The sequence below is a fragment of the Schistocerca gregaria genome, chromosome 1 (assembly GCF_023897955.1).
Source record: "Schistocerca gregaria isolate iqSchGreg1 chromosome 1, iqSchGreg1.2, whole genome shotgun sequence".
NCBI lineage: Eukaryota > Metazoa > Arthropoda > Insecta > Orthoptera > Acrididae > Schistocerca > Schistocerca gregaria.
The window spans coordinates 308,606,255-308,631,007 of record NC_064920.1 but is presented as its reverse complement, the minus strand read 5'-3'; the positions used below and the strand labels follow the sequence as shown (position 1 = coordinate 308,631,007).

Here is a 24,753-nt window from a genome sequence, read left to right as displayed (position 1 = left end):
ATGGCATTTGGTAGTAACTGAAGAGGTGCCGATTTCATTTTCGCCATTGCTAATTTGAACAGGTTGCATTTTGCGTTTGTTACAAACTGAAAATTTAAATTTTTATTTAAAAATCGAAAACTGAGATACTTATATATTTGTGATGAGGAACTGTGACATAGTCTCATCCGGTATTAAACGTTAATGTAGAAACATGTAAAGAAACAAAGTCAACTTACACGAAGAACCCTCTTCATTATCACTATCTACGTGAACAAGATCATCTGGCGTTCAAGTTAAAGGATTTTCTGTAGTATAAAGTGAGGCAGATGTTCTAGCCTTATCTACATTTATAGTACTTGACTGAGAACCTACCCCCTCTAATCGAAAATAGTTAAATGACAGTAACAAAGTCATTAATTTGATTGTCACTTATTTAGTATGTTTTTTTTTTGCACATATATACAGTGTGAGTCACTAACTGTTACCACCAAGAATAACTCCGAAAGTATGATAGGAGCTGAAAAGTTCGTGGGACAAAAGCCGCATGGGACAACGGGGGCAGTAATGTGACGTTAGTTTTTTGTTGTTAGGTGGGGACGCTTCAGAGAAATTAAGGTCAACTTTGTTTTTTTAAGTGGGATGCTATAGTTTGGTACCTATTTTCTGATAGCGGCTATCGAGGCGAATCCAATGATGTGTAACAGTAAGGTCTTTGAAGATGAGTGGAGGTCACAAAGGTGACATGAACGTCCATTTACAGAAAGTGTTCGAAGTGATGACCATTGGTATCAATGTAGTGGTGCAATCTTCTTATCATGGATTCAGTGGTATTCCTTATCACATCGGCACTTATCGAAGCATGTGCTCTGACAATTCTCCTTCGCATACCTTCAGATGTAGTTGGAACGTCACTATAAACAATGTCTTTTACCAATCTCTAGCAGGCTGGAGTGGCCGAGCGGTTCTAGGCGCTTCAGTCTGGAACCGCGCGACCGCTACCGTCGCAGGTTCGAATCCTGCTTCTGGCATGGATGTGTGTGATGTCCTTAGGTTAGTTAGGTTTAAGTAGTTCTAAGTTCTAGGGGACTGAAGACCTAAGATGTTAAGTCCCATAGTGCTCAGAGCCATTTGAATCATTTTTGAACCAATCCCTACAAGAAAAAATCCAGAGGCGCCAAGTCTGGCGAACGAGCCGGTCACGACACATCTCCTCCGCGTCCAATCCAACGATTTGGGAATTGTCTCTGCAATTCATTTCTAGCCATCGGAGAAAAATGTGCCGGGCACCCATCTGTTGATACCACATTATGTTCCATATTCCTAAAGGTATTTCTTCCAATAACAGACCTAAGGTCTGCGTAATGTGGTGTTCTTCCTACCATTAAGATTTCCTTCGATGAAATAATGGCTTATAATTCTATCCTCCACAATCCCACACGTTACATTCACCGACCACGGTTTTTTGTGTGCAATTTGACGCAGCCAACATGGATTTTCAGTTGCCCAATAATGCATGTTATGAAAATTAACATTTCCATGGTTCGTGGATGTTGCCTGGTAAAATAATAAAATCAAATTAATGAATGTAGCGTCCCTCTGAATCTGAAGTTGAGCCCATCGGCAGAATTCAACGCGACGCATACAATCCGTACCAGTTAATTCTTGGTGGAGACTGATATGGTAAGAATGATATTTATGGCGATGCAGAACACGAGCATCACTACTCCGGCTCATGGCAGATTCCCTTGTGATTTAGCGCGAACTAACACAAGGATCTCGAACTACAGTTGCAAGAGTACCAAATTCCATTTCCTCGTTGGTAACTTACCTTTGCCGCCGGCAAGATATTTATTTTAACATTCAGAGTGGTCAGTGTTGCTCTTTCTCCTACGTCTTCATGATGAGTATGCTGTGGACCCTCCGTCTTCCGAGATACCAACAGCTGTGTTCTCAGGGCTGGAAACATACCCCCGGCTGTGGCTAAGCCATGTCTCCACAATATCCTTTCTTTCAGGAGTGCTAGTTCAGCAAGGTTCGCAGGAGAGCTTCTGTAAAGTTTGGAAGGTAGGAGACGAGGTACTGGCAGAAGTAAATCTGTGAGGAGGGGGCGTGAGTCGTGCTTGGGTAGCTCAGTTGGTAGAGCACTTGCCTGCTAAAGGAAAAGGTCCCGAGTTCGAGTCTCGGTCCGGCACACAGTTTTAATCTGCCAGGAAGTTTCATATCAGCGCACACTCCGCTGCAGAGTGAAAATCTCATTCTGGCCTACAGAAGGTATGTTTGCGCAATGCTAGTTGTAAGATTATTGTAAAAAGTAAGTCCCATTTGAACGTTTTTAAAATCATTTCATTAACAACAGTAAATATTTGAGGCTTTTTGAGAATATAATTAATGTTTGCCAGCAATGTTGCATTACTGATTATAATGCATCCCAAAAACCATCAACATAAAACTTTGAAAATTTTTTATTCTTGTCAAGAAAAAGTGAAACTATGAATTACGTAACTTCAGTCAAATTAATTAAAGAATAACGTCAGCTTTGCTAATAAAGAATAACGTCAGCTTTGGTAATAAATACAGCGACTTATTATGACAGTCCACCAGCAGTTAATAGAGTATAGTAAACTAGAGTAAGTATATTCATGTCGCAGTTCGATGTAGCAGTCAGATGGCGATCCAGTAGCAGTAAAAAAAAATAGGTAAGGAACAGTTTTGGGTTATTGCAGATAACGACTGAGGGCCACGACGACGACACATTCTATGTTTCGTCGAAATAATCAAAAAATCACTTTTAATAAGCAGTAATTAAATTTGTATGCGAAGATTGAGAAAGAGAATAAATTTCAAAGGGAAGATTTCATTTGTTTTTTATTAAGCAAGAGATAGAAATCCTAAGGGAAGGTTACATAGGTTACTGTAGAAGGGAAAGTTGCGTAACAAAAGAGATGTAGAGGAGACGGGAAGGTTTCAAAACGTAATTAACCCTATCTGACAGATTCGGGAGCTTAGTGACACTTAAGTTTGATGACCACTCAGGCACCGTATCTCTCCTCGACTGGCCCGCTAAATTACGCGATCTCTAACCGATATAGAATTGGTAGCTCTATAGAATCTAATCATAACTGAGTGGTTCAGATGTGTATGGCATACGTGAAAAAACTTGTCGCCCCTGTTCCTCGCCAAACTGTGGCCATTCGCAGCATTAGATGCAGTGTTACACGGTGTTAACTTGATGACTCTTGGGGGTAATGATTTTTGTTGCGGGAAGAGCAACCGTTTGGCGGTGCGGCAGGTGTTGCACGACCAGCGCGCGGAGGGCCAGCGGCGCACGCCCCTGCGAGAGGTGCCGGGCGCGCGCGCGCAGCTCGAGCTGTCCAACAGCCCCGTGTGCGAGTACGCCGCGCTCGGCTTCGAAGTGGGCTTCGCGTCGGCCAACCCGCGCCAGCTCGTCGTCTGGGAGGCGCAGTTCGGCGACTTCTGCAACCTCGCGCAGCCCGTCATCGACCAGTTCCTGGCCGCCGGCGAGGCCAAGTGGGGCCGCTCCTGCGGGCTCGTCCTCATGTGTCCACACGGTCTAGAAGGTGCGCTCGCATTATCCGATAAACGTAGCGAGAGACAGATTAATAGAATAGTTCTCCAACAGTGGAATGTAGCAGTTAACCCCCTTAAATAAATCGTCCACTTTCCGAGTTTGATGTACACTCTTGTATTGTATTGTATTGTATGCTAACCGGGGACATAGAAACGACGGAGAGGCTCCGTCCCCGCCGCAACCGCAGTGGTCCACACCCCACGACGACTATTGCAGTCCACTTCACCCCTCCGCCGCCCCACACCGAACGCAGGGTTATTGTACGGTTCGGCCCCCGGTGGACCCCTCAGTCGCCAGACGAGTGTAACCCCTATGTTTGCGTGGTAGAGTAATGGTGGTGTACGCGTACGTGGAGAACTTGTTTGCGCTGCAATCGCCGACATAGTATAACTGAGGCGGAATAAGGGGAACCACCCCGCATTCGCCGAGGCAGATGGAAAACCGCCTAAAAACCATCTACAGACTGGCCGGTTCACCAGACCTCGACACAAATCCGCCTGCCGGATTCGTGCCCGGCGGAACCAGGCTCTGCTTCCCGCCCGGAAAGCCGTGCGTTAGACCGCACGGCCAATCGGTCGAGAATGTACACTCTTAGCACAAAAAAAAAAGCTTCGCACCACGAAGTAGGTATTCGAATGGGACGGAAATCGGTAGAGGTCAACCAAAGGGGTCCTGCTAAAAAAGGAAATAATACATCAGACCACATCACCTGGTTGCTGGACTGTATGGTGGGTGAAGGTCAGGTTGGAATCACACACCTGTCCAGTGCATCTCCAGACACGTCTTCGACCTGGATCTCATTGACGTGAATAGGACAGTCTTCAGTGATGAGTCACGCTTCGAACTGAACGCCCATAAACAGCGAAGTCTGGAGATGTACCATACAACAATCAGGAGTGATGGTATGGTGTGCCGTTTCTTTTCACAGCAGACCCGTTTGGTTGTCATCACGGCACCCTTACAGCACAGTCATACATCGAGGACATTCTATGCGCCTTTTGCTGCCATTCATGTCCAGCCATCCTGTGATTACGTTTCAGTAAGATAACGCCAGCTCACAAATGGCGAGAAATACTTGTCTTCGTGGTTGACAAACCCTGCCTTCGCTAAAAAAAAAAGTTGCTAAATCCCTCCATAATTGAAAACGTTTTGAGTGTTGTGGTGCAGGGCTCTCCAGTCAGCTCGGGGTTTCGACGATATAATACGCCAATTGGGCAGCGTTTGGCACGGTATCCCTCAGGATGACAATCAGCAACACTATAAGTCAATCGCAATCAAAAAATGGATCAAATGGCTCTGAGTACTACGGGACTTAACATGGAGGTCATCAGTCCCCTAGAACTCAGAACTACTTAAACCTAACTAACCTAAGGACAGCACACACATCCATCCCCGAGGCAGGATTCGAACCTGCGACCGTAGCGGTCGGGTGGTTCCAGACTGAAGCGCCTGGCCGGCCAATCGCAATCCGAATAACTGCTTGCACAAGAGCTAGATGTGGACCAACACGTTACTGACACGCTCAGTTTATTAAGCTCATTCTCTTGAACGAATCATCCATTTTTTTCTGAAATTGTAATCATTTGTTTGTCTACAAAGGCACATTACACTTACGGATTTCCGTCCCAATCGGATAATTCCCTCGTTGTGCATCTTTTTTCCCCCCTTAGAAAGTATTTCAGTCAAGGTAGACTTAGAGAAAGCTTTTGACAATATTGACTGGAATATTCTCTTTCGAATTCTAAAGGTGGCAGGGATAAAATACAGGGAGCGAAAGGCTATTTACAATCTGTACAGAAACTAGATGGTAATTATAAGAGTTGAGGGGCATGAAAGGGAAGCAGTGGAGGGGAAAGGAGTGAGAGTGGCTGTAGCCTCTCCCCGATGTTATTCAATCTGTATATTGAGCAAGCAGTAAAGGAAACAAAAGAAAAATTCTGAGTAGGTATTAAAATCCATGGAGAAGAAATAAAAAGTTTGTGGTTCGCCGATGACATTGTAATTCTGTCAGAGACAGCAAAGGACTTGGAAGAGCAGTTGAATGGAATGGACAGTGTCTTGAAAGGAGGATATAAAATGAACATCAACAAAAGCAAAACGAGGATAATGAAATCTAGTCGAATTAAGTGAGGTGATGCTGAGGGAATCAGATTAGGAGTTTTGTTATTTGGAGAGCAAAATAACTGATGAAGGTCGAAGTAGAGAAGATATAAAATGTAGACTGGCAATGGCAAGGAAAGCGTTTCTGAAGAAGAGGAATGTGTTAACATCTAATATAGATTTAAGTGTCAGGAAGTCGTTTCTGAAAGTATTTGTATGGAGCGTAGCCATGTATGGAAGTAAAACATGGACAATAAATAGCTTGGACAAGAAGAGAATAGAAGCTTTCGAAATGTGGTGCTACAGAAGAATGCTGAAGATTAGATGGGTAGATCACGTAACTAATGAGGAGGTATTGAATAGAATAGGAGAGAAGAGGAGTTTGTGGCACAACTTGACAAGAAGAAGGTTCCGGTTGGTAGGGCATGTTCTGAGGCATCGAGGGATCACAAATTTAGCATTGCAGGGCAGCGTGGGGGATAAAAATCGTAGAGGGAGACCAAGAGATGATTACACTAAGTAGATTCAGAAGGATGTACGTTGCAGTAAGTACTGGAAAATGAAGAAGCTTGCACAGGATGAGTAGCATGGAGAGCTGCATCAAACCAGTCTCAGGACTGAAGACCACAACATCAACAACGATAATAGTCTTCATGCGTCTTCACCGCAGAAATCGTTGGAGGAAATAGTAAAGAGGAACTGATCGTAGCATGCACATAACACTGTCGTAAGCCCGTGTCACACGGAGCAAGTTTCGCGAATTAACTGATGACGCGCGTGTCTGTTGGCTAGTAGGCAGCGGGGACAGCTGGCGCCTACCGAAGTGTCCCGCGGTGTTCAGTTCTACTGCAAGTTGTCTGGAGGCAAATGTCTGTTTAATGCGCAGATGTTTGTTGTAATAACTGAGAGTTTTGTCGGAATGTAAGCATGACTCTTCCTTACAGGCACCAATTAAAGAAGTAATGGTAATTAAAAGACACTTTCAAGTTTACGTTCCAGCCGAGTGCCTTCTTAGCGTGGCCTGCCATGTTGTGACGTTTAGACTTGCAGATTGTGACGTCAGATGCCGACAAGACCACTGATTAGCTGCCGCAGGTAGGAAATTAGCACCGGAGCTATCACAAGAAAACTTGCAAAGATCTCTGCAGGCAAGTAGCCTAGCAGTAAATGGACCTGCTTCGGACGTGCACCGCAAGCAATCAAGTAAACTTATAGTAAATCTTACTTCGCGGCACAGGCTTTATGGTGCGTTCGGTAAATATTTCCTAGGCAAAATTGTTTAGTTTGTGCAAATATATGTGACCTTGCTACAGAGTTTCTGTAAACAACTCAATTATGTTTTCCCTAAAGTGAAATATACCAGCAAATATACATGAAGGGGGCTATGAAAATCCTGTGAAAATTACTTCAAAATGCTGAAACACGTTAATTCTGTTAAGGCTGTATTTACGGGGTAATGCAGGAGCTTAAACGAAAAGGCAAACGAGAAAATTTATCCAGCAATGATAATTAACTACCGTACTGAATGTCTGTAAAGTAAAGCTGCTAACACACACTTATTAGAGAGGACAAATGTACGTTCAGACACTGCGCAGACTAGATAGTTGCAAGTACTTTTCAAAACTAGACTGAAGACTATCTAATCCCATAGCGATTTACTCCTGAATGAGTTCCTATGCAAATTGCAGTCTCTCATAATTTCTAACATAAATTCTTCGAAGCATTTAAACCCCCTTCTTACTTTTAACCTTCTTATTTTGCTTCTTCTCGAGCTTTCGTACTTTTATTGTAAGCGTTTTTGATTCCAAAAAAGAGAACGATTAGGGTTTAATGACTCGACAGGTAGGTCACTGTGCATTGTAGATGACGTTTCGAGTGACATACGACGGTTGCCCAGAAAGTAAAAAACCATTTTTTCTCAGCCGAAAACAATGCTACGTATGCGAAACATTACATATGTACTATTTGAAGTCTCATCAGTGAGCTCGCCAAGTGTCTGTCACTTTCGACAGATAGCGTAGCTCCAGGACAGTTTCAAATTGTCGTCTGTAGGTGATGTACGTTACGAGCAATGTGCCGTCATTGAATTTCTCACTGCAGAGAAAGAAACTGTTTGGAATAATCACAAATGCTTGTGCAAAGCCTATGGAGCATCTGCTGTTGACAGAAGTACAGTTAGACGCTGGGCACGGAGGGTGAGTTCATCAGAAAGCGGTTCGACGGAGCTTCACGATTTGCAGTGGTCAGGGAGACCATCCACGGCTGTCACAACCGACTGTTGCAGCGAGCTTCCACTTGCTTGGGCTAGTAAAGGATGCCATTCGTGGAAGACATTTTGAGGATGAGGAGGTGATTCACACAGTGAACCAGGACAAGGGTTACTACAGACAGGGCATACACGCTCTTGTTTCGCGCTGGAGGAAGGCCATAAAACTGGGTGGAGATTACGTGGAAAAATGGGTGTGTAAATAAAACACCAATCTTCCGTGTGTGTAATTCGCATTATGTTCAATAAAGAATTGTTGAAGACAAAAATGCGGTGCATTACTTTCTGGGCAACCCTCATAGTATCGCATCACACCATCGAAAATGCTAGTTGCTTTCAGTAGTTTCAAAGGTTTCACTGTGTGTTTCAATTCAATGAACTGAACTCTGTGACTGATTAAAGGCACAGATTTGTACCACATATATTAGATACACTATCTGATCAAAAGTATCCGGACATCTTTCAGTGGTCACAGGTATGAGGTGTGCCTACCCTTCGCCGCTAGGACGGCTTGAACTCCGCTTGGGATATTTCCAGTAAGATGTCAATGCCTGTGGAGGAAAGGCTGCACATTCTTTCTGAAGAGCCGAAACCAGTGAAGGTAGCGATACTGGATGCTGAGGCTAGGTGCAAAATCGATGTTTTACTTCATCACGAAGGTGTTCCATTGGGTCCAGTCCTGCATTCTGAACAGGCTACTCCATTTCAGGAACGTCATTGTTCACAGATCATTGCCTCAAAAATGCTGCTTTAAGACGGGGTGCACTGTCTTGCTGATACAATCATCATCGCCTCCTAACAGTTTCTCTGCTGAACGTTGTGCACAAGCCTGTAAAATGTGTTCATATACCTTTGTATTAAGCGTGTTCTTAATCGCAGTAACTACATTCATGCTCATAAATTAAGGATAATTGTAGGATGTGGCGCCCCACAACGTGGCACTACACAAAACTGGCGCAAATAGCACATAGGAAGCACACACGACACAGATCTGTAAGTCCGCGGTATTGGTGATAAGTTGAGAAAACCGTCCCTAAACACGTGTGCTACAAAACGCCACTGTATCCTGCGCATGTACATCTACATGACTACTCTGCAATTCACATTTAAGTGCTTGGCAGAGGGTTCATCGAACCACAATCATACTATCTCTCTACTATTCCACTCCCGATCAGCGAGCGGGAAAAACGAACACCTAAACCTTTCTGTTCGAGCTCTGATTTCTCTTATTTTATTTTGATGATCATTCCTACCTATGTAGGTTGGGCTCAACAAAATATTTTCGAATTCGGAAGAGAAAGTTGGTGACTGAAATTTCGTAAAAAGGTCTCGCCGCGACGAAAAACGTATATGCTGTAATGACTTCCGTCCCAACTCGTGTATCATATCTGCCACACTCTCTCCCCTATAACGTGATAATACAAAACGAGCTGCCCTTTTTTGCACCCTTTCGATGTCCTCCGTCAATCCCGCCTGGTAAGGATCCCACACCGCGCAGCAATATTCTAACAGAGGACGAACGAGTGTAGTGTAAGCTGTCTCTTTAGTGGACTTGTTGCATCTTCTAAGTGTCCTGCCAATGAAACGCAACCTTTGGCAATATTATCTATGTGGTCCTTCCAACTGAAGTTGTTCGTAATTTTAACACCCAGGAATTTAGTTGAATTGACAGCCTTGAGAATTGTACTGTATCGAGTAATCGAATTCCAACGGATTTCTTTTGGAACTCATGTGGATCATCTCACACTTTTCGTTATTTAGCGTCAACTGGCACCTGACACACCATACAGCAATCTTTTCTAAATCGCTTTGCATCTGATACTGGTCTTCGGATGACCTTACTAGACGGTAAATTACAGCATCATCTGCGAACAATCTAAGAGAACTGCTCAGATTGTCACCCAGGTCATTTATTTTATAGATCAGGAACAGCAGAGGTCCCAGGACGCTTCCCTCGGGAACACCTGATATCACTTCAGTTTTACTCGATGATTTGCCGTCTATTACTACGAACTGCGACCTTCCTGACAGGAAATCACGAATCCAGTCGCACAACTGAGACGATACCCCATAGCTCCGCAGCTTGATAAGAAGTCGCTTGTGAGGAACGGTGTCAAAAGCTTTCCGGAAATCTAGAAATACGGTATCAACTTGAGATCCCCTGTCGATAGCGGCCATTACTTCGTGCGAATAAAGAGCTAGCTGCGTTGCACAAGAGCGATGTTTTCTGAAGCCATGCTGATTACGTGTCAATAGATCGTTCCCTTCGAGGTGATTCATAATGTTTGAATACAGTATATGCTCCAAAACCCTACTGCAAACCGACGTCAATGATATAGGTCTGTAGTTAAATGGATTACTCCTACTACCCTTCTTGAACACTGGTGCGACCTGCGCAATTTTACAATCTGTAGGTACAGATCTATCGGTGAGCGAGCGGTTGTATATGAGTGCTAAGTAGGGAGCTATAGTATCAGCGTAATCTGAAAGGAACCTAATCGGTATACAATCTGGACCTGAAGACTTGCCCGTATCAAGCGATTTGAGTTACTTCGCGACCCCTAAGGTATCTACTTCTAAGAAACTCATGTTAGCAGATGTTCGTGTTTCAAATTCTGGAATATTCCATTCGTCTTCGCTGGTGAAGGAATTTCGGAAAACTGCGTTCAATAACTCCGCTTTAGCGGCACAGTCGTCGATAACAGTACCATCGGCACTGACATCAATATGGGATATGATCACCATGCACTTCTACACAGGCCGCACAACGGGTTGGCATACTCTGGATCAGGTGGTCGAGCAGCTGCTGGGCTATAGCTTCCCATTCTTGCACCAGTGCCTGTTGGAGCTCCTGAAGTGTCCTAGGGGTTTGAAGACGTGCAGCGATACGTCGAGTAAGAGCATCCTAGACGTGCTCGATGGGGTTTAGGCCTGGAGAACGGGCAGGCCAGTCCATTCGCCTGATATCTTCTGTTTCACGGTACTCCTCCACAATGGCAACTCGGTGGGGCCGTGCGTTATCATCCATCAGAAGGAAGGTGGGATCCACTGCACCCCTGAAAAGGCGGACGTACTTGGGCAAAATAATGTCCCCATACATCTGACCTGTTACAGTTCCTCTGTCAAAGACATGCAGGGGTGTATGTGCACCAATAATAATCCCCCCCCGCCCCCATCAAACCACGACCTCCATACAGGTCCCTTTCAAGGACGTTAAGGGGTTGTTATCTGGTTCTTGGTTCACGCCAGATGAAGACCCGGCGAGAATCACTGTTCAGACTATACCTGGACTCGTCCGTGAACATAACCTGGGACCACTGTTCCAATGACCATGTACCGTGTTCTTAACACCAGGCTTTACGGGCTCTCCTGTGACCAGGGTCAGTGGAATGCACCTTGTAAGTCTCCGGGCGAATAAACCATGTCTGTTCAGTTGTCTGTAGACTGTGTGTCTGGGGAAAACTGTTCCAGTGGCTGCGGAAGGACCCGAGCAAGGTTACCTGCAGTACTCCGTGGCCTTTTTCGGGCACTGATGGTGAAATATCGGTCTTCTTGTGGTGTTGTACACTGTGGTCGTCCCGTACTGTAGCGCCTGGACACGTTTCCTGTCTGCTGGAGTCGTTGCCACAATCGTGAGATCACACTTTGTGGCACAAGGAGGGCCCGTGCTGCGACCAGCTGTGTTTGACCAGCCACCAGTCACCCTAGTATTCTACCCTTCATAACGTCATCAATATGTATTCTTTGAGCCATTTTCAACTCACAATCACCATCAGCTTGTCTGAAAACGACTGCACACCTACTCACTGCACCATACTCTGACATGCACCAACACACCTCTGCGTATGGTGGACTGCTGCCAGCGCCACTGTGCGACGACCACAGGTCAGATGCACGACATGGTCATACCCCGAGGTGATTTAAACCCGCAAACCGCCCGCCAGAGCGTTGTTTCACCATTTATCAGCATTATCCTTAATTTATTAGCATGAGTGCAGATAACACTCGAAACACGCCCGTACCACAACATCACATAGTCCGTCCTTGGCACTACGTACTATGGCAAGTAAAATTTTACAGGCATTAGCCAGAGCCAAACCCTTGCATCGAATTGCTACAGGAAATAACGTGATTCATCTTCAGGTCATTTGTTTCCAGTCATCCACTGTCCAGTGATGTCGCTCTTTACGTCACCTCTAGCGTCACTTAGCGTTGACTACTGGAATGAGTGGTTTATGACGAGTTGCTCAGCCGTTGTTGCCTATTCTTTTTATCTCCCGACGCCAGTCACTGGCCGGACTGCTAGCAGCACTTTGGAATTCACGAGTGATTCCTTCCGCTGATTTTGCGTGATTCTTGTACAAACGCGCTCCGCAATGCTAGACGGTTCCTGTCCTTCAGTACAAGAGATCTGCCTATTCTTGCTTAAGTTGTAGCTGTTCCTCCTCGCTTCCACTTGATAGTCGCACCACCAGCAGTCGACCTTGACAGATTTAGAAAGGTTGAAGTATCCCTAATGGATTTTTTACCCGGGTGACATCCAGTGACTAGTCCACTTTCGAAGTTACTGAGCTCTTCTTTCTTCTGACCGACACATTCTGCTGTTACTCTTTGTCTGCTGGCAACAAAATACCCGCTGCCTCATTTTACATTGGCGGGTCCTCCTCTCGTGACATCAAATGGTCAATTACGCGTTACGTACGGGCGTCTGAACACTTTTGATCCGATAGCGCAAATACCCTAGTGCTAAGCCTGCCATTGTCGAGTGGCTTAAGTGTAGTATTGAGACCGACTATTCAGTACGTTAGAAAAAAATCAAGGGGTCCAAGAGTAATATTTGATGTCGTAGGGCAGGTAAGACAAAGTTTTGTTAACAGGTCTACAATTCGCTCTTCCGTCTGCCGGACTTTGCACGTGCTGCTGTTTGAGATACACCGAGAAATCACTCGATTATTATGTTATACCTTTGCTGTTATGTACAGACTAAAACATTGCTGTAGATAATATGGCTTTTAAGGTGTATTTTCTGGAATGTTAAATGGTTTGGTGAAGACAAAGACTTTTATGAGAGACACACCTTTTGTGGCGAAGGCAGAACACGTAAGTGTTGCATTTAAGGTACTGAGAATCCTTATCTTTAGTTACAGCCCGAATCCTAATGTCTCTCACGATTTACGCAGCAGTAAAGATAACACTCAGCGGATAAGTGCCGCGTGATACTCTGGTAAACTTTTTAAATCCATGGACTGATGAGCACGATTAAGATCATCATAAATACTTAGAAGTTGATATACTGCTACACTATCTTCTTGAAGTCTGGGATTTCCTCAATGCCCCAGTGCCAAATCAGATTGAGATGGACGCTTTGCACAGGCACTTTGTTCCCCAGACGCGGCAGCTTTTGCGTTACTCTTATAGAAACTTACCAAAATTGCGAATTTATTGCATTGTTCCTATCGACTACTCTCTTCAAAGCCTAAACAAGAATTTATGCAAAGACAAAGCTGCACCAGATGAATGAAACGACTGCTTCGCGTTATTGAGCGTACAGCAAATAAATGCTGAGCGTGATAGTTCGGCGAGAATATGAATTGAGTAAGCAATCCCGAATCCCACGTACGAAGGGATGCCGATACGTCCCTGGCTTTATAAAGAAAAATGCTATTATGGATTTGAAAAAATTATTTACTCAACATATTCCACCTTGAGTTCAAAACATTTATGATACCTTCGTTCCAGATTCTTTAAAACACCCGAAAAATAATTCGATTTTGCTGCAAGCCATTCTTTTTCTCAGATTTTTTCGATGTGTGGAGACCAATTGCTGCTTCAGTTTGTCGCCGTGTTTCACATGGCACTGTGCAATGATTGTTTTACCGTGTTGCAAGCAGTCAATCAGCAGAATTGCATCTTTATCCCAAAAGAAGGATGCGAGGAACTTCTCTGTTGGTCTTTGTGTTTTGAACTATTTTCGACATGTCTATTCTTTGGACTGTTCTTTGGTCTGTGGATCGTAAGTACACTCCTGGAAATTGAAATAAGAACACCGTGAATTCATTGTCCCAGGAAGGGGAAACTTTATTGACACATTCCTGGGGTCAGATACATCACATGATCACACTGACAGAACCACAGGCACATAGACACAGGCAACAGAGGATGCACAATGTCGGCACTAGTACAGTGTATATCCACCTTTCGCAGCAATGCAGGCTGCTATTCTCCCATGGAGACGATCGTAGAGATGCTGGATGTAGTCCTGTGGAACGGCTTGCCATGCCATTTCCACCTGGCGCCTCAGTTGGACCAGCGTTCGTGCTGGACGTGCAGACCGCGTGAGACGACGCTTCATCCAGTCCCAAACATGTTCAATGGGGGACAGATCCGGAGATCTTGCTGGCCAGGGTAGTTGACTTACACCTTCTAGAGCACGTTGGGTGGCACGGGATACATGCGGACGTGCATTGTCCTGTTGGAACAGCAAGTTCCCTTGCCGGTCTAGGAATGGTAGAACGGTGGGTTCGATGACGGTTTGGATGTACCGTGCACTATTCAGTGTCCCCTCGACGATCAACATAGGTGTACGGCCAGTGTAGGAGATCGCTCCCCACACCATGATGCCGGGTGTTGGCCCTATGTGCCTCGGTCGTATGCAGTCCTGATTGTGGCGCTCACCTGCACGGCACCAAACACGCATACGACCATCATTGGCACCAAGGCAGAAGCGACTCTCATCGCTGAAGACGACACGTCTCCATTCGTCTCTCCATTCACGCCTGTCGCGGCGCCACTGGAGGCGGGCTGCACGATGTTGGGGCGTGAGCGGAAGACGGCCTAACGGTGTGCGGGACCGTAGCCCAGCTTCATGGAGACGGTTGCTAATGGTCCTCGCCGATACCCCGGGAGCAACAGTGTCCCTAATTTGCTGGGAAGTGGCGGTGCGGTCCCCTACGGCACTGCATAGGATCCTACGGTCTTGGCGTGCATCCGTGCGTCGCTGCGGTCCGGTCCCAGGTCGACGGGCACGTGCACCTTCCGCCGACCACTGGCGACAACATCGATGTACTGTGGAGACCTCACGCCCCACGTGTTGAGCAATTCGGCGGTACGTCCACCCGGCCTCCCGCATGCCCACTATACGCCCTCGCTCAAAGTCCGTCAACTGCACATACGGTTCACGTCCACGCTGTCGCGGCATGCTACCAGTGTTAAAGACTGCGATGGAGCTCCGTATGCCTCGGCAAACTGGCTGACACTGACGGCGGCGGTGCACAAATGCTGCGCAGCTAGCGCCATTCGACGGCCAACACCGCGGTTCCTGGTGTGTCCGCTGTGCCGTGCGTGTGATCATTGCTTGTACAGCCCTCTCGCAGTGTCCGGAGCAAGTATGGTGGGTCTGACACACCGGTGTCAATGTGTTCTTTTTTCCATTTCCAGGAGTGTATATCTCTATGGTTCATCCATGGTGACGACACGATCAAAAATCTACAGAATCCCGGCGAAATTGGACCAAAACGGACTGTGAATTAATCACACTTTCACACGTCTGGTCTGCTTTGATATGTTTGGAAACCCATTTGGCTGCGAGCTTATTCATGTCCAAAATCTCTTAAATAGTATAACCCACACGTTGTTGGGATATGCCCAGGCTCCCTGCTGTCTTTTTAGCAGCTATCCTGTGATCGTCCAATATCATGGAATGAACAACATGAATGGTTTCCGAAACTGTCACTTGAGTTGGCTTCCCAAGATGTTTTCCATCTTCAGTGCTGAAATGCCCTGTTCTAAACGAAGGAATCCCATTTTTGATACTGGAGTAGGCAGAGCAGTTACCACCCGTGTATCAGACATATCCCAAATTTGTTTGGCCGTGTTCCCTTTTTTAAAAAAAGATTCTTAGTCACAGTATGACTCTCTTTCACTGTGAATTCTCTGTTTTCTTGTGCCTCGTTCACTTCAAATTTGCTCAGAAAAATAAAAACCAAAGCTATTCCTACGCAATTACTATCACATATAAAATAAGGAACAAAGTTTAGTGGTGAAACATCAGAATTAATCTACGGCAGTTCTAACTACGAGAAGCCAAGGGCTTGTCAGCACGCCCTCGTATTGGAGGAAAGCTCAACATCAAGCTCTGCTTCATGGATGTTTCAGAGCCCAAGGAGCTGCCCTTCCTCAAGACAACTCCAAAGGTGTTCCTTCGGCAGAACAGTACCCAGCGATTTGTGGCCACAGATTTTCTTCAAAGAACGATAAGTGCAGTTAATTCACTGTTTTTGTTGTTTTTTTTCACATAACACGTTATCTGTCGAACATGACTGAGATATGATTGGTTGGAAACTTGTTCTTCGCGATCCTTCACCAACCACTGTTAATGTTTGGTGGACTCACATATTAAACAATTTGGAAGGAGATTCCCAACGAACATATCCTGACCATCGTCGCTTCAGTGTCACGACGTTTAGAGGCTTTTAAAGGATGCTGTTTAACATCGCTCATATCCTTCCAGCGTGCGTGACTTGCTTAATCAATTTTTTTACCTCTCTAAGCTTTTGGCATCTAGATCGTTGCCATTGATTCGAGAGTCGTTCTCAGTTGCAAGGTGATCTTTGGCCGTTGCTTCCGGCAGTTAGCAATTATGGCAGCTTGGCAAATGGTGTGTAGTTTTTACACACAAGAAAGACATTAGCGCGTAATTTCTCCGAAGAAAAGACATATTAGTCGCGCAGTACAGTTAGTAACCGCAGACTAACTATAGAATGCAGCCTCATCGCAGGCTAAATGCACACTCATAGGCTTGATGCACTTTCAGTTCTATCAAAATCTATTTTTGCAGAATGTTCTAGAAGCTGTTTGTTCAAATTGTGGAGTATCACTGCATCTGGTTTTTGTGTTACTGAAAATTCTGAATAAAATTACATTATTTCGTGCTTTTGAAAATCTCTGAACAATAGTAGTAATAAAATTTCTTTGCCACAATTGTAAAATAAAAATGTAAAATTTCAGTATATGCCACTTCACCAGGTTTATTTACATATTGCAGTATTAATATTTTACGAAAAATAAATTGTTTCTGATGAAATTAATTGTTTTTGTGACATACAAGGACGGCTCTCAGTTTGATGAAGAGTAAAGTTTTGTTTATCTTTATGTAAATTAAATTTGAAAAAAAAATCTTGTCCACCTGACATTGATCATGAATAGTATAAAAATAAAAAAAAATCAGATTACATTTTGCGAACGTACAAACTCAATTTTGAATCTAGGTTATTCTAAAGCGAAATCTTGAGCATAACTAATTTTCGTAACAACACACTATCATACAGACAAATGCAAAAATGTTGTTACATTGTCGACAACTTTGGAAAGCTATAAAATTTCGTAACTGCCATAGAGTATCGCGTTATTATCCGAGCAAATCTCATACTTGAAAGCCGAAGATCGGAACAAACATCACCGAAATGAACGGGGAATCGTAATCTTCCGTTAGCCCACAGAGTTGGTTTGCTATATGCTGAACACATAACGTATTTCAATGAAGCTATATCCCCCGCCCCCCGCAATCTTGTTCATCCCCACGTGAATTAATGAGTTAAGACACGAATCAAGGATAGCACAAGTAAGTACATAGTTCGGGCCAGTAAGGCGCAAACATTCTTAATGGCACTACATAAGAGGCCTGAAATTACACCATACATACGAGTATGTATACAGCTACTAGTGTTCTTACTACTGTTTTCTGATGGCAATTTCACAAGTCAAACGTTACGCACAAGTCCCCAGCCGCAATACTTCGTATATTGTCATATACCTAATATCTGGCTTAAAGCTCTTTGCAGTTACATACATCCTCGCTGCAACTGTTTTCACAAACATTAGTGTACATTTATTCCGATGTGATACAGTTTCCTTGCCGGCCGCGGTGGTCTCGCGGTTCTAAGCGCGCAGTCCGGAGCCGTGCGACTGCTACGGTCGCAGGTTTGAATCCTGCCTCGGGCATGGATGTGTGTGATGTCCTTAGGTTAGTTAGGTTTAAGTAGTTCTGAGTTGTAGGGGACTAATGACCACAGCAGTTGAGTCCCATAGTGCTCAGAGCCATTTGAACCATTTGAACAGTTTCCTCCTCGCGAATTATGTAATTCGGTCTCTTTTGAGAGACTACGATACGAGGTGGTAGGATAAAGGTGGATGTGGCCGGCCGCTTTTTTTTATTTTATTTATTTTTTTATTTAATGGCGATGGGGCCCCTCCTCGCCCGCACCAACCTGGTGACCAGACCAAAAGTTCTACTTTTAAATATTTAGTAAGTGGATCACAGGATGCGGGACTGTGATGTTATCCGTGCGTCGGGGTAAGATTACGCATTAACACGGTACATCAGGTGATAGATAGTGGACGAAACGCGAATGAGGGTAGCAATTTGAAGAGCAGAGGGAAAAAAGTGCCAAGGTTCGTGCCGTGGGAAAAAAGACCTCTGCGACAGTGGGATGGGTAGTAAGAGCAGTAGTGGCTTACTAGCTGCGATAGTTCATGCAAGGTTGGGTTTGTTAGTGTGGGTATCATGCATCATTACCGTGGCAAGCGATGGCGATGTATCCCAATTTGCTGCAGCCACTGCATTCGTGAAACAATCAAGATCGTTATATATCTGCATGCAGTGAATGGTACGGCTTCCCTGCGTGGTGCCGGTTATTCGACAGTGTGTTTCAGCTGGATATCCAGTAATGGCGTCTGATTAACAGGGGCTCACCTGTACCGTTGTGTTAGCGTGTGCTTAGCCATAGATGTTAGGTCATTACAAGTATATCTTCTGGTCTTTTATGTTACCATCTATGGTTGTGGTCGTAGTTCCCCAGATTCAGAATGAACGGGTTCTGCGAATGTCTGGAGTTTCTGTATAGTCTTGTGGTGAGTTTGTGGATTACCTCCGTGAGAGTCTCAAGTCGGTATTCCCGGTGAAGGTCCGTGATGTGTGTGTATCGCGGAGCATTGCTTACGATTTTGAGTACTTTGTTTTGTATGAGCTGCAGACGGCGCAGCTTGTACGCGCAGCGTATCCCCAGACAGGAGTTGCGTACGTCATCAGGGGTCGAATAATTGCCATGTTCATGGACCTCGACACCCTTCTGTTTAGTGTGCTACGCCTGTTGAGCATAGGGTAGAGCTGTTTGAGCCTCGCGCTTGCTCGGTTGGTCATGCGTTGTATGTGGTCCCTCCAGAGTAATTTCCGGTCCAGCCAGCACCGAGGTATTTGGCTTTTTGACAGAAACGTATTGGGCGTGCATGTAGAGTCATTGGTGTGCAGTATCGGTGTTTGAGTGTGCGCTGGGCGCGGCGTGTGCAGGCGAAGGCCCAGAGCACTCGAGCGCGCGCGTCGAGCGGTTCCTGCAGCTGTGCGCCGACGACGCGCAGCGCGCCAAGGAGCTGGCCAAGGCCGGCGCCTTCCTGCAGCAGCTGCGCGACACCAACCTCCAGGTCAGTCCGTCTACCGATACAGGCCCTAACGTATAAGGGTAAGCGTTTCTGTTTTGCATGTTGGTATTTCGATTGCCATGGGTTTATTTTCCGACTGTCATTGTTTGTGGTTCTCTCTAGCTAGTTGAGTTTCCATATTGTCAGTTTGTCATTTGGAGGTAGCTGTGGGTGCTAGAAAATGGGGTGCCAACTGGAGAAATCGGAACATTTCCGGCACAGTCTTCTGTTTGAGAGGGGTGACTGCAGCAGAGGCAGCCAGAACCGTTTGCGCCGGGTTCGGAGATAAAACCAGTGCACAGGAAATGACAAAGAAGCAATAGGGGAGATAATGTGACGTACATGACTTCATTAAAACAAAGGCGTTTCTCGTCGCAGCAGGGCATTCTCACGAAATTCCAATCACCTACTCTCTCCTCCTAAAGCGAAAACATTTTGTTGACGCCGACCTACATAGGGAGAAGTGATTATCATAAAAAAATAGTGGAAAACAGAGCTCGCACGGAACGATATAGGTGTTCGTTTTTTCCGCGCACTGTTCGAGAGTGGAGTAATAGAGAATAATTGTGAAGTGCCTGGCACTTAATTGTGAACTGCACAGTATTTATGTAGATGTAGATGTAGATCAATGTCGTTGTACTCGAGGATTCGCAGATCTGATGAACTGTAATCATTCCACCACCGTGTGGCATTTGAATGCAATGGGGAAGGTTCAAAAATCTGGTGTATGGGTACCGCGTGCTGTAAGACAAAATCAATAGGTGGCTATATGTGCGTCTTTGCTTGCTTGCCATCAATTGGTTCGTAAAAAACACTGACCATTTCTGTCCTGTATCGTTACTGGTGATGACAAGTGGTAACGTAAAGAAAAGAAAGTAGTGGTAGAGCCTAAACAGAACAGCAACTACCCGTATAAAAATCTGCAAGTGTCTGTAACAGATAACGTTTTGCATCCAGAGGAACAGCAACGGTGTGGTGTGCTACGAATTACTTCCCCAGCGTGAACCATCACTGTTGACATTTATTGTCAACAACTGAGTTCAAGAACAACGATTAGGAAGACTGCGTGAAGTGGTACTACTCCACGATATGCCCGCCTCACATTCGAGTAGACTGACAGGAACTATGTTGGGATCTTGCGCACTCAGATTTTCACTCTCTATCGAACAACATCCCCTATCCCCCCCCCCCCCCTCCCTCCCATGAACAATGGACCTTGCCGTTGGTGGGGAGGCTTGCGTGCCTCAGCGAAAATAATGGTTCAAACGGCTCTGAGCACCATGGGACTTAACTTCTGAGGTCATCAGTCCCCTATAACTTAGAACTACTTAAACCTAAGTAATCTAAGATCATCACACACACCCATGCCCGAAGCAGGATTCGAACCTGCGATCGTAGCAGCCGCGTGGTGCCGGGAACCGCTCGGCCACACTGGCCGGCGTCTCTCTGCGATACAGACAGCCGTACCGTAGGTGCAACCACAGTTTAATAGTCATGGGTGACTGGAACTCGACAGTAGGAAAAGGAAGAGAAGGAAACGTAGTAGGTGAATATGGAATGGGGATAAGGAATGAAAGAGGAAGCCGCCTGGTAGAATTTTGCACAGAGCACAACTTAATCATAGCTAACATTTCGTTTCAGAACTATGAAAAAGGCCAGGAGGCACAGGAAGGTTTCAGATAGGCTATATAATTGTAAAACAGAGATTTAGGAACCAGGTTTTAAATTGCAAGACATTCCAGGCGCAGATGTGGACACTGACGGCAATTTATTGGTTTTGAACTGTAGATTACAACTGAAGAAACTGAAAAAAATTGCCAATTTAAGGAGATGGGACCTGTATAAACTGACAGAACCAAAGGTTGTAGAGGGTTTCAGGAAGAGTATTAGGGGACGATTGACAAGAATGGGGGAAACAAATACAGTAGTAGAAGAATGGGTCGCTTTGAGAGATGAAATAGGGAACGAAGCCGAGGATCAAGTAGGTAAAAATACGAGGACTAATAAAATCCTTGGGTAGCAGAATGACTTTCAATTTAATTGATGAAAGGAGAAAATACAAAAATGGAGTAAATGAAGCAGGCAAAAAGGAATACAAACGTCTCAAAAATGAGATCGACAAGAAATGCAAAATGGCTAAGCAGGGATGGTTAGAGGACAAATGTAAGGATGTAGAAGCGCATATCACTAGGGGTAAGATAGATACTGCCTACAGGAAAATTAAAGAGACCTTTGGAGAAAAGAGAACCACTTGTATGAATATCAAGAGCTTAGATGGAAACCCACCTCTAGCAAAGAAGGAAAAGCAGAAAGGTGGATGGAGTATATAGAGGGCCTATACAAGAGCGATGTTCTTGAGGCCAATATTATGGAAATGGAAGGGAATGTAGATAAAGATGAAATAGGAGATATGATACTGCGTGAAGAGTTTGACAGAGCCTGAAAGACCTAAGTCGAAACAAGGCCCCGGAAGTAGACAACATTCCATTAAAACTACTGTTCTCCGTAGTTGAGAACGAAACGTCAGGGAGAAGAAGTTCTACAGATCGACCAGGGCTATTTAGCCCGGAAGTGTTTACTGATGAAGACGCCGGCCGTGAAAGCCTACATGGGATGATCCCTGGGAGAGTCAGGCCTAACAAAACTCTACCATCTAGTGAGACAGTCGAAATAGCTTCAGACTTTAAGAAGTATTCTTCTTAAAGTCTGATTCCAATCCCAAAGAAAGCAGGTGTTGACAGATGTTAAAATTACGGAACTATCAGTTTAATAAGCCACGACTGCAAAATACCAACACGAATTCTCTACAGACGAATAGAAAAACTGATAGATGCCGACATCGGGGAAGATCAGTTTGGATTCCATAGAAATGTTGGAACACGTGAGGCAATACTGACCCTACGACCTATCTTAGGAAATAGATTAAGGCAACGGAAACGTTATGTTTCTAACATTTGTAGACTTAGAGAAAGCTTTTGACAATGTTGACTGGAATACTGTCTTTCGAAATCTGAAGGTGGCAGGGGTGAAATACAGGGAGCGAAAAGCTATTTACAATTTGTACAGAAACCAGATGGCAGTTATAAGAGTCGAGGGGCATGCAAGGGAAGCAGTATTTGGGAAGGAAGTGAAATAGGTTTGTAGCCTATCCCCGATCTTATTCAATCTGTGTTTTGAGCAAGCAGTAAAGAAAAGAAAAGAAAAATTTGGATTAGGAATTAAAATCCATGGAGAAGAAATAAAAACTTTGAGGTTCACCGATGACATTGTAATTGTGTCAGAGATAGCAAAGGACCTGGAAGAGCAGCTGAACGGAATGGACAGTGTCTTGAAAGGAGGGTATAACATGAGCATTAACAAAAGCAAAAAGAGGATAACAGAATGTAGTCGAAATAAATAGCGCGATGCTTCGGGAAATAGATTAGGAAATGAGACGCTTAAAGTAGAAAATGAGTTTTGTTATTTTTGGAGCAAAATAACTGATGATGATCGAAGTAGAGAGGATATAAAATGTAGACTGGCAATGGCAAGGAAAGCGTTTCTGAAGAAGAGAAATTTGTTAACATCGAGTATAGATTTAAGTGTCAGGAAGTGGTTTCTGAAAGTATTTGTATGGAGTGTAGTCATGTATGTAAGTGAAACGAGGACGATAAATAATTTAGACAAAAAGAGAATAGAAGCTTTCGAAATGTGGTGCTACAGAAGAATGCTGAAGAGTAGATGGGTAGATCACGTAACTAATGAGGAGGTATTGAATAGAATTGGAAAGAAGAGAAATTTGTGGCACAACTTGACTAGAAGAAGGGATCGGTTGATAGGGCATACTCTGAAGCATCAAGGGATCACCAATTTAGTATTGAAGGGCAGCGTGGAGTGTAAAAACAGTAGAGGGAGACCAAGAGATGAATACATAAAGCAGATTCAGAAGAATATAGGCTGCAGCAGATACTGAAGATAAAGAAGCTTTCACAGAATAGAGTAGCATGGAGAGCTGCATCAAACCATTCTCTGGACCGAAGACCACAACAACAACAACAACAACATCGAAGACCCTTCAAAGAACTTCCTTTCTGGATAAAAATATGCTCCGAACATGGCTCGACGTGTTCTCTGCCTCAAAACCACCTGGTTTCTGCAGTCACGGAGTCGAAAAGTTACCGCAACTTTGGCAGACTGTTGGAAATAATGAAGGAGAATATATTACTGATGACTAAAGTCTTTGTTATGTGTATCTGCTGTATCCATTAAACGTACGGAATAGACTGCAGCGAAACCAACTTGAGGGCCAACCCAGTGCCAGGGGCAGGCCCACTGGGGTTAGCTCGGTGGGCCTGGCCAACATATACTAGATTTATAGTAGCACTGGCACACCTGTAACGCTGCAGGTAGCATTAAGTCCTTAGATTAAGTATGTGTATCTGCTGTATCCATTAAACGTACGGAATAGACTGCAGCGAAACCAACTTGAGGGCCAACCCAGTGCCAGGGGCAGGCCCACTGGGGTTAGCTCGGTGGGCCTGGCCAACATATACTAGATTTATAGTAGCACTGGCACACCTGTAACGCTGCAGGTAGCATTAAGGCCTTAGATTAAGTATGTGTATCTGCTGTATCCATTAAACGTACGGAATAGACTGCAGCGAAACCAACTTGAGGGCCAACCCAGTGCCAGGGGCAGGCCCACTGGGGTTAGCTCGGTGGGCCTGGCCAACATATACTAGATTTATAGTAGCACTGGCACACCTGTAACGCTGCAGGTAGCATTAAGTCCTTAGATTAAGTATGTGTATCTGCTGTATCCATTAAACGTACGGAATAGACTGCAGCGAAACCAACTTGAGGGCCAACCCAGTGCCAGGGGCAGGCCCACTGGGGTTAGCTCGGTGGGCCTGGCCAACATATACTAGATTTATAGTAGCACTGGCACACCTGTAACGCTGCAGGTAGCATTAAGGCCTTAGATTAAGTATGTGTATCTGCTGTATCCATTAAACGTACGGAATAGACTGCAGCGAAACCAACTTGAGGGCCAACCCAGTGCCAGGGGCAGGCCCACTGGGGTTAGCTCGGTGGGCCTGGCCAACATATACTAGATTTATAGTAGCACTGGCACACCTGTAACGCTGCAGGTAGCATTAAGTCCTTAGATTAAGTATGTGTATCTGCTGTATCCATTAAACGTACGGAATAGACTGCAGCGAAACCAACTTGAGGGCCAACCCAGTGCCAGGGGCAGGCCCACTGGGGTTAGCTCGGTGGGCCTGGCCAACATATACTAGATTTATAGTAGCACTGGCACACCTGTAACGCTGCAGGTAGCATTAAGGCCTTAGATTAAGTATGT

General features: G+C 44.9%; 1 protein-coding gene across 1 annotated transcript in view; it reads left to right on the top strand.

Moving 5' to 3' along the window:
• The window catches only part of LOC126344642 (2-oxoglutarate dehydrogenase complex component E1-like), a 161,685-nt gene that overhangs the window by 97,171 nt on the left and 39,761 nt on the right, over positions 1-24,753 (top strand). The window contains exons 11-12 of the mRNA XM_050002040.1: positions 3,272-3,560; positions 19,282-19,412. Coding sequence (XP_049857997.1) covers positions 3,272-3,560; positions 19,282-19,412 — 420 coding nt within the window. The remainder of the gene's footprint in view (positions 1-3,271; positions 3,561-19,281; positions 19,413-24,753) is intronic.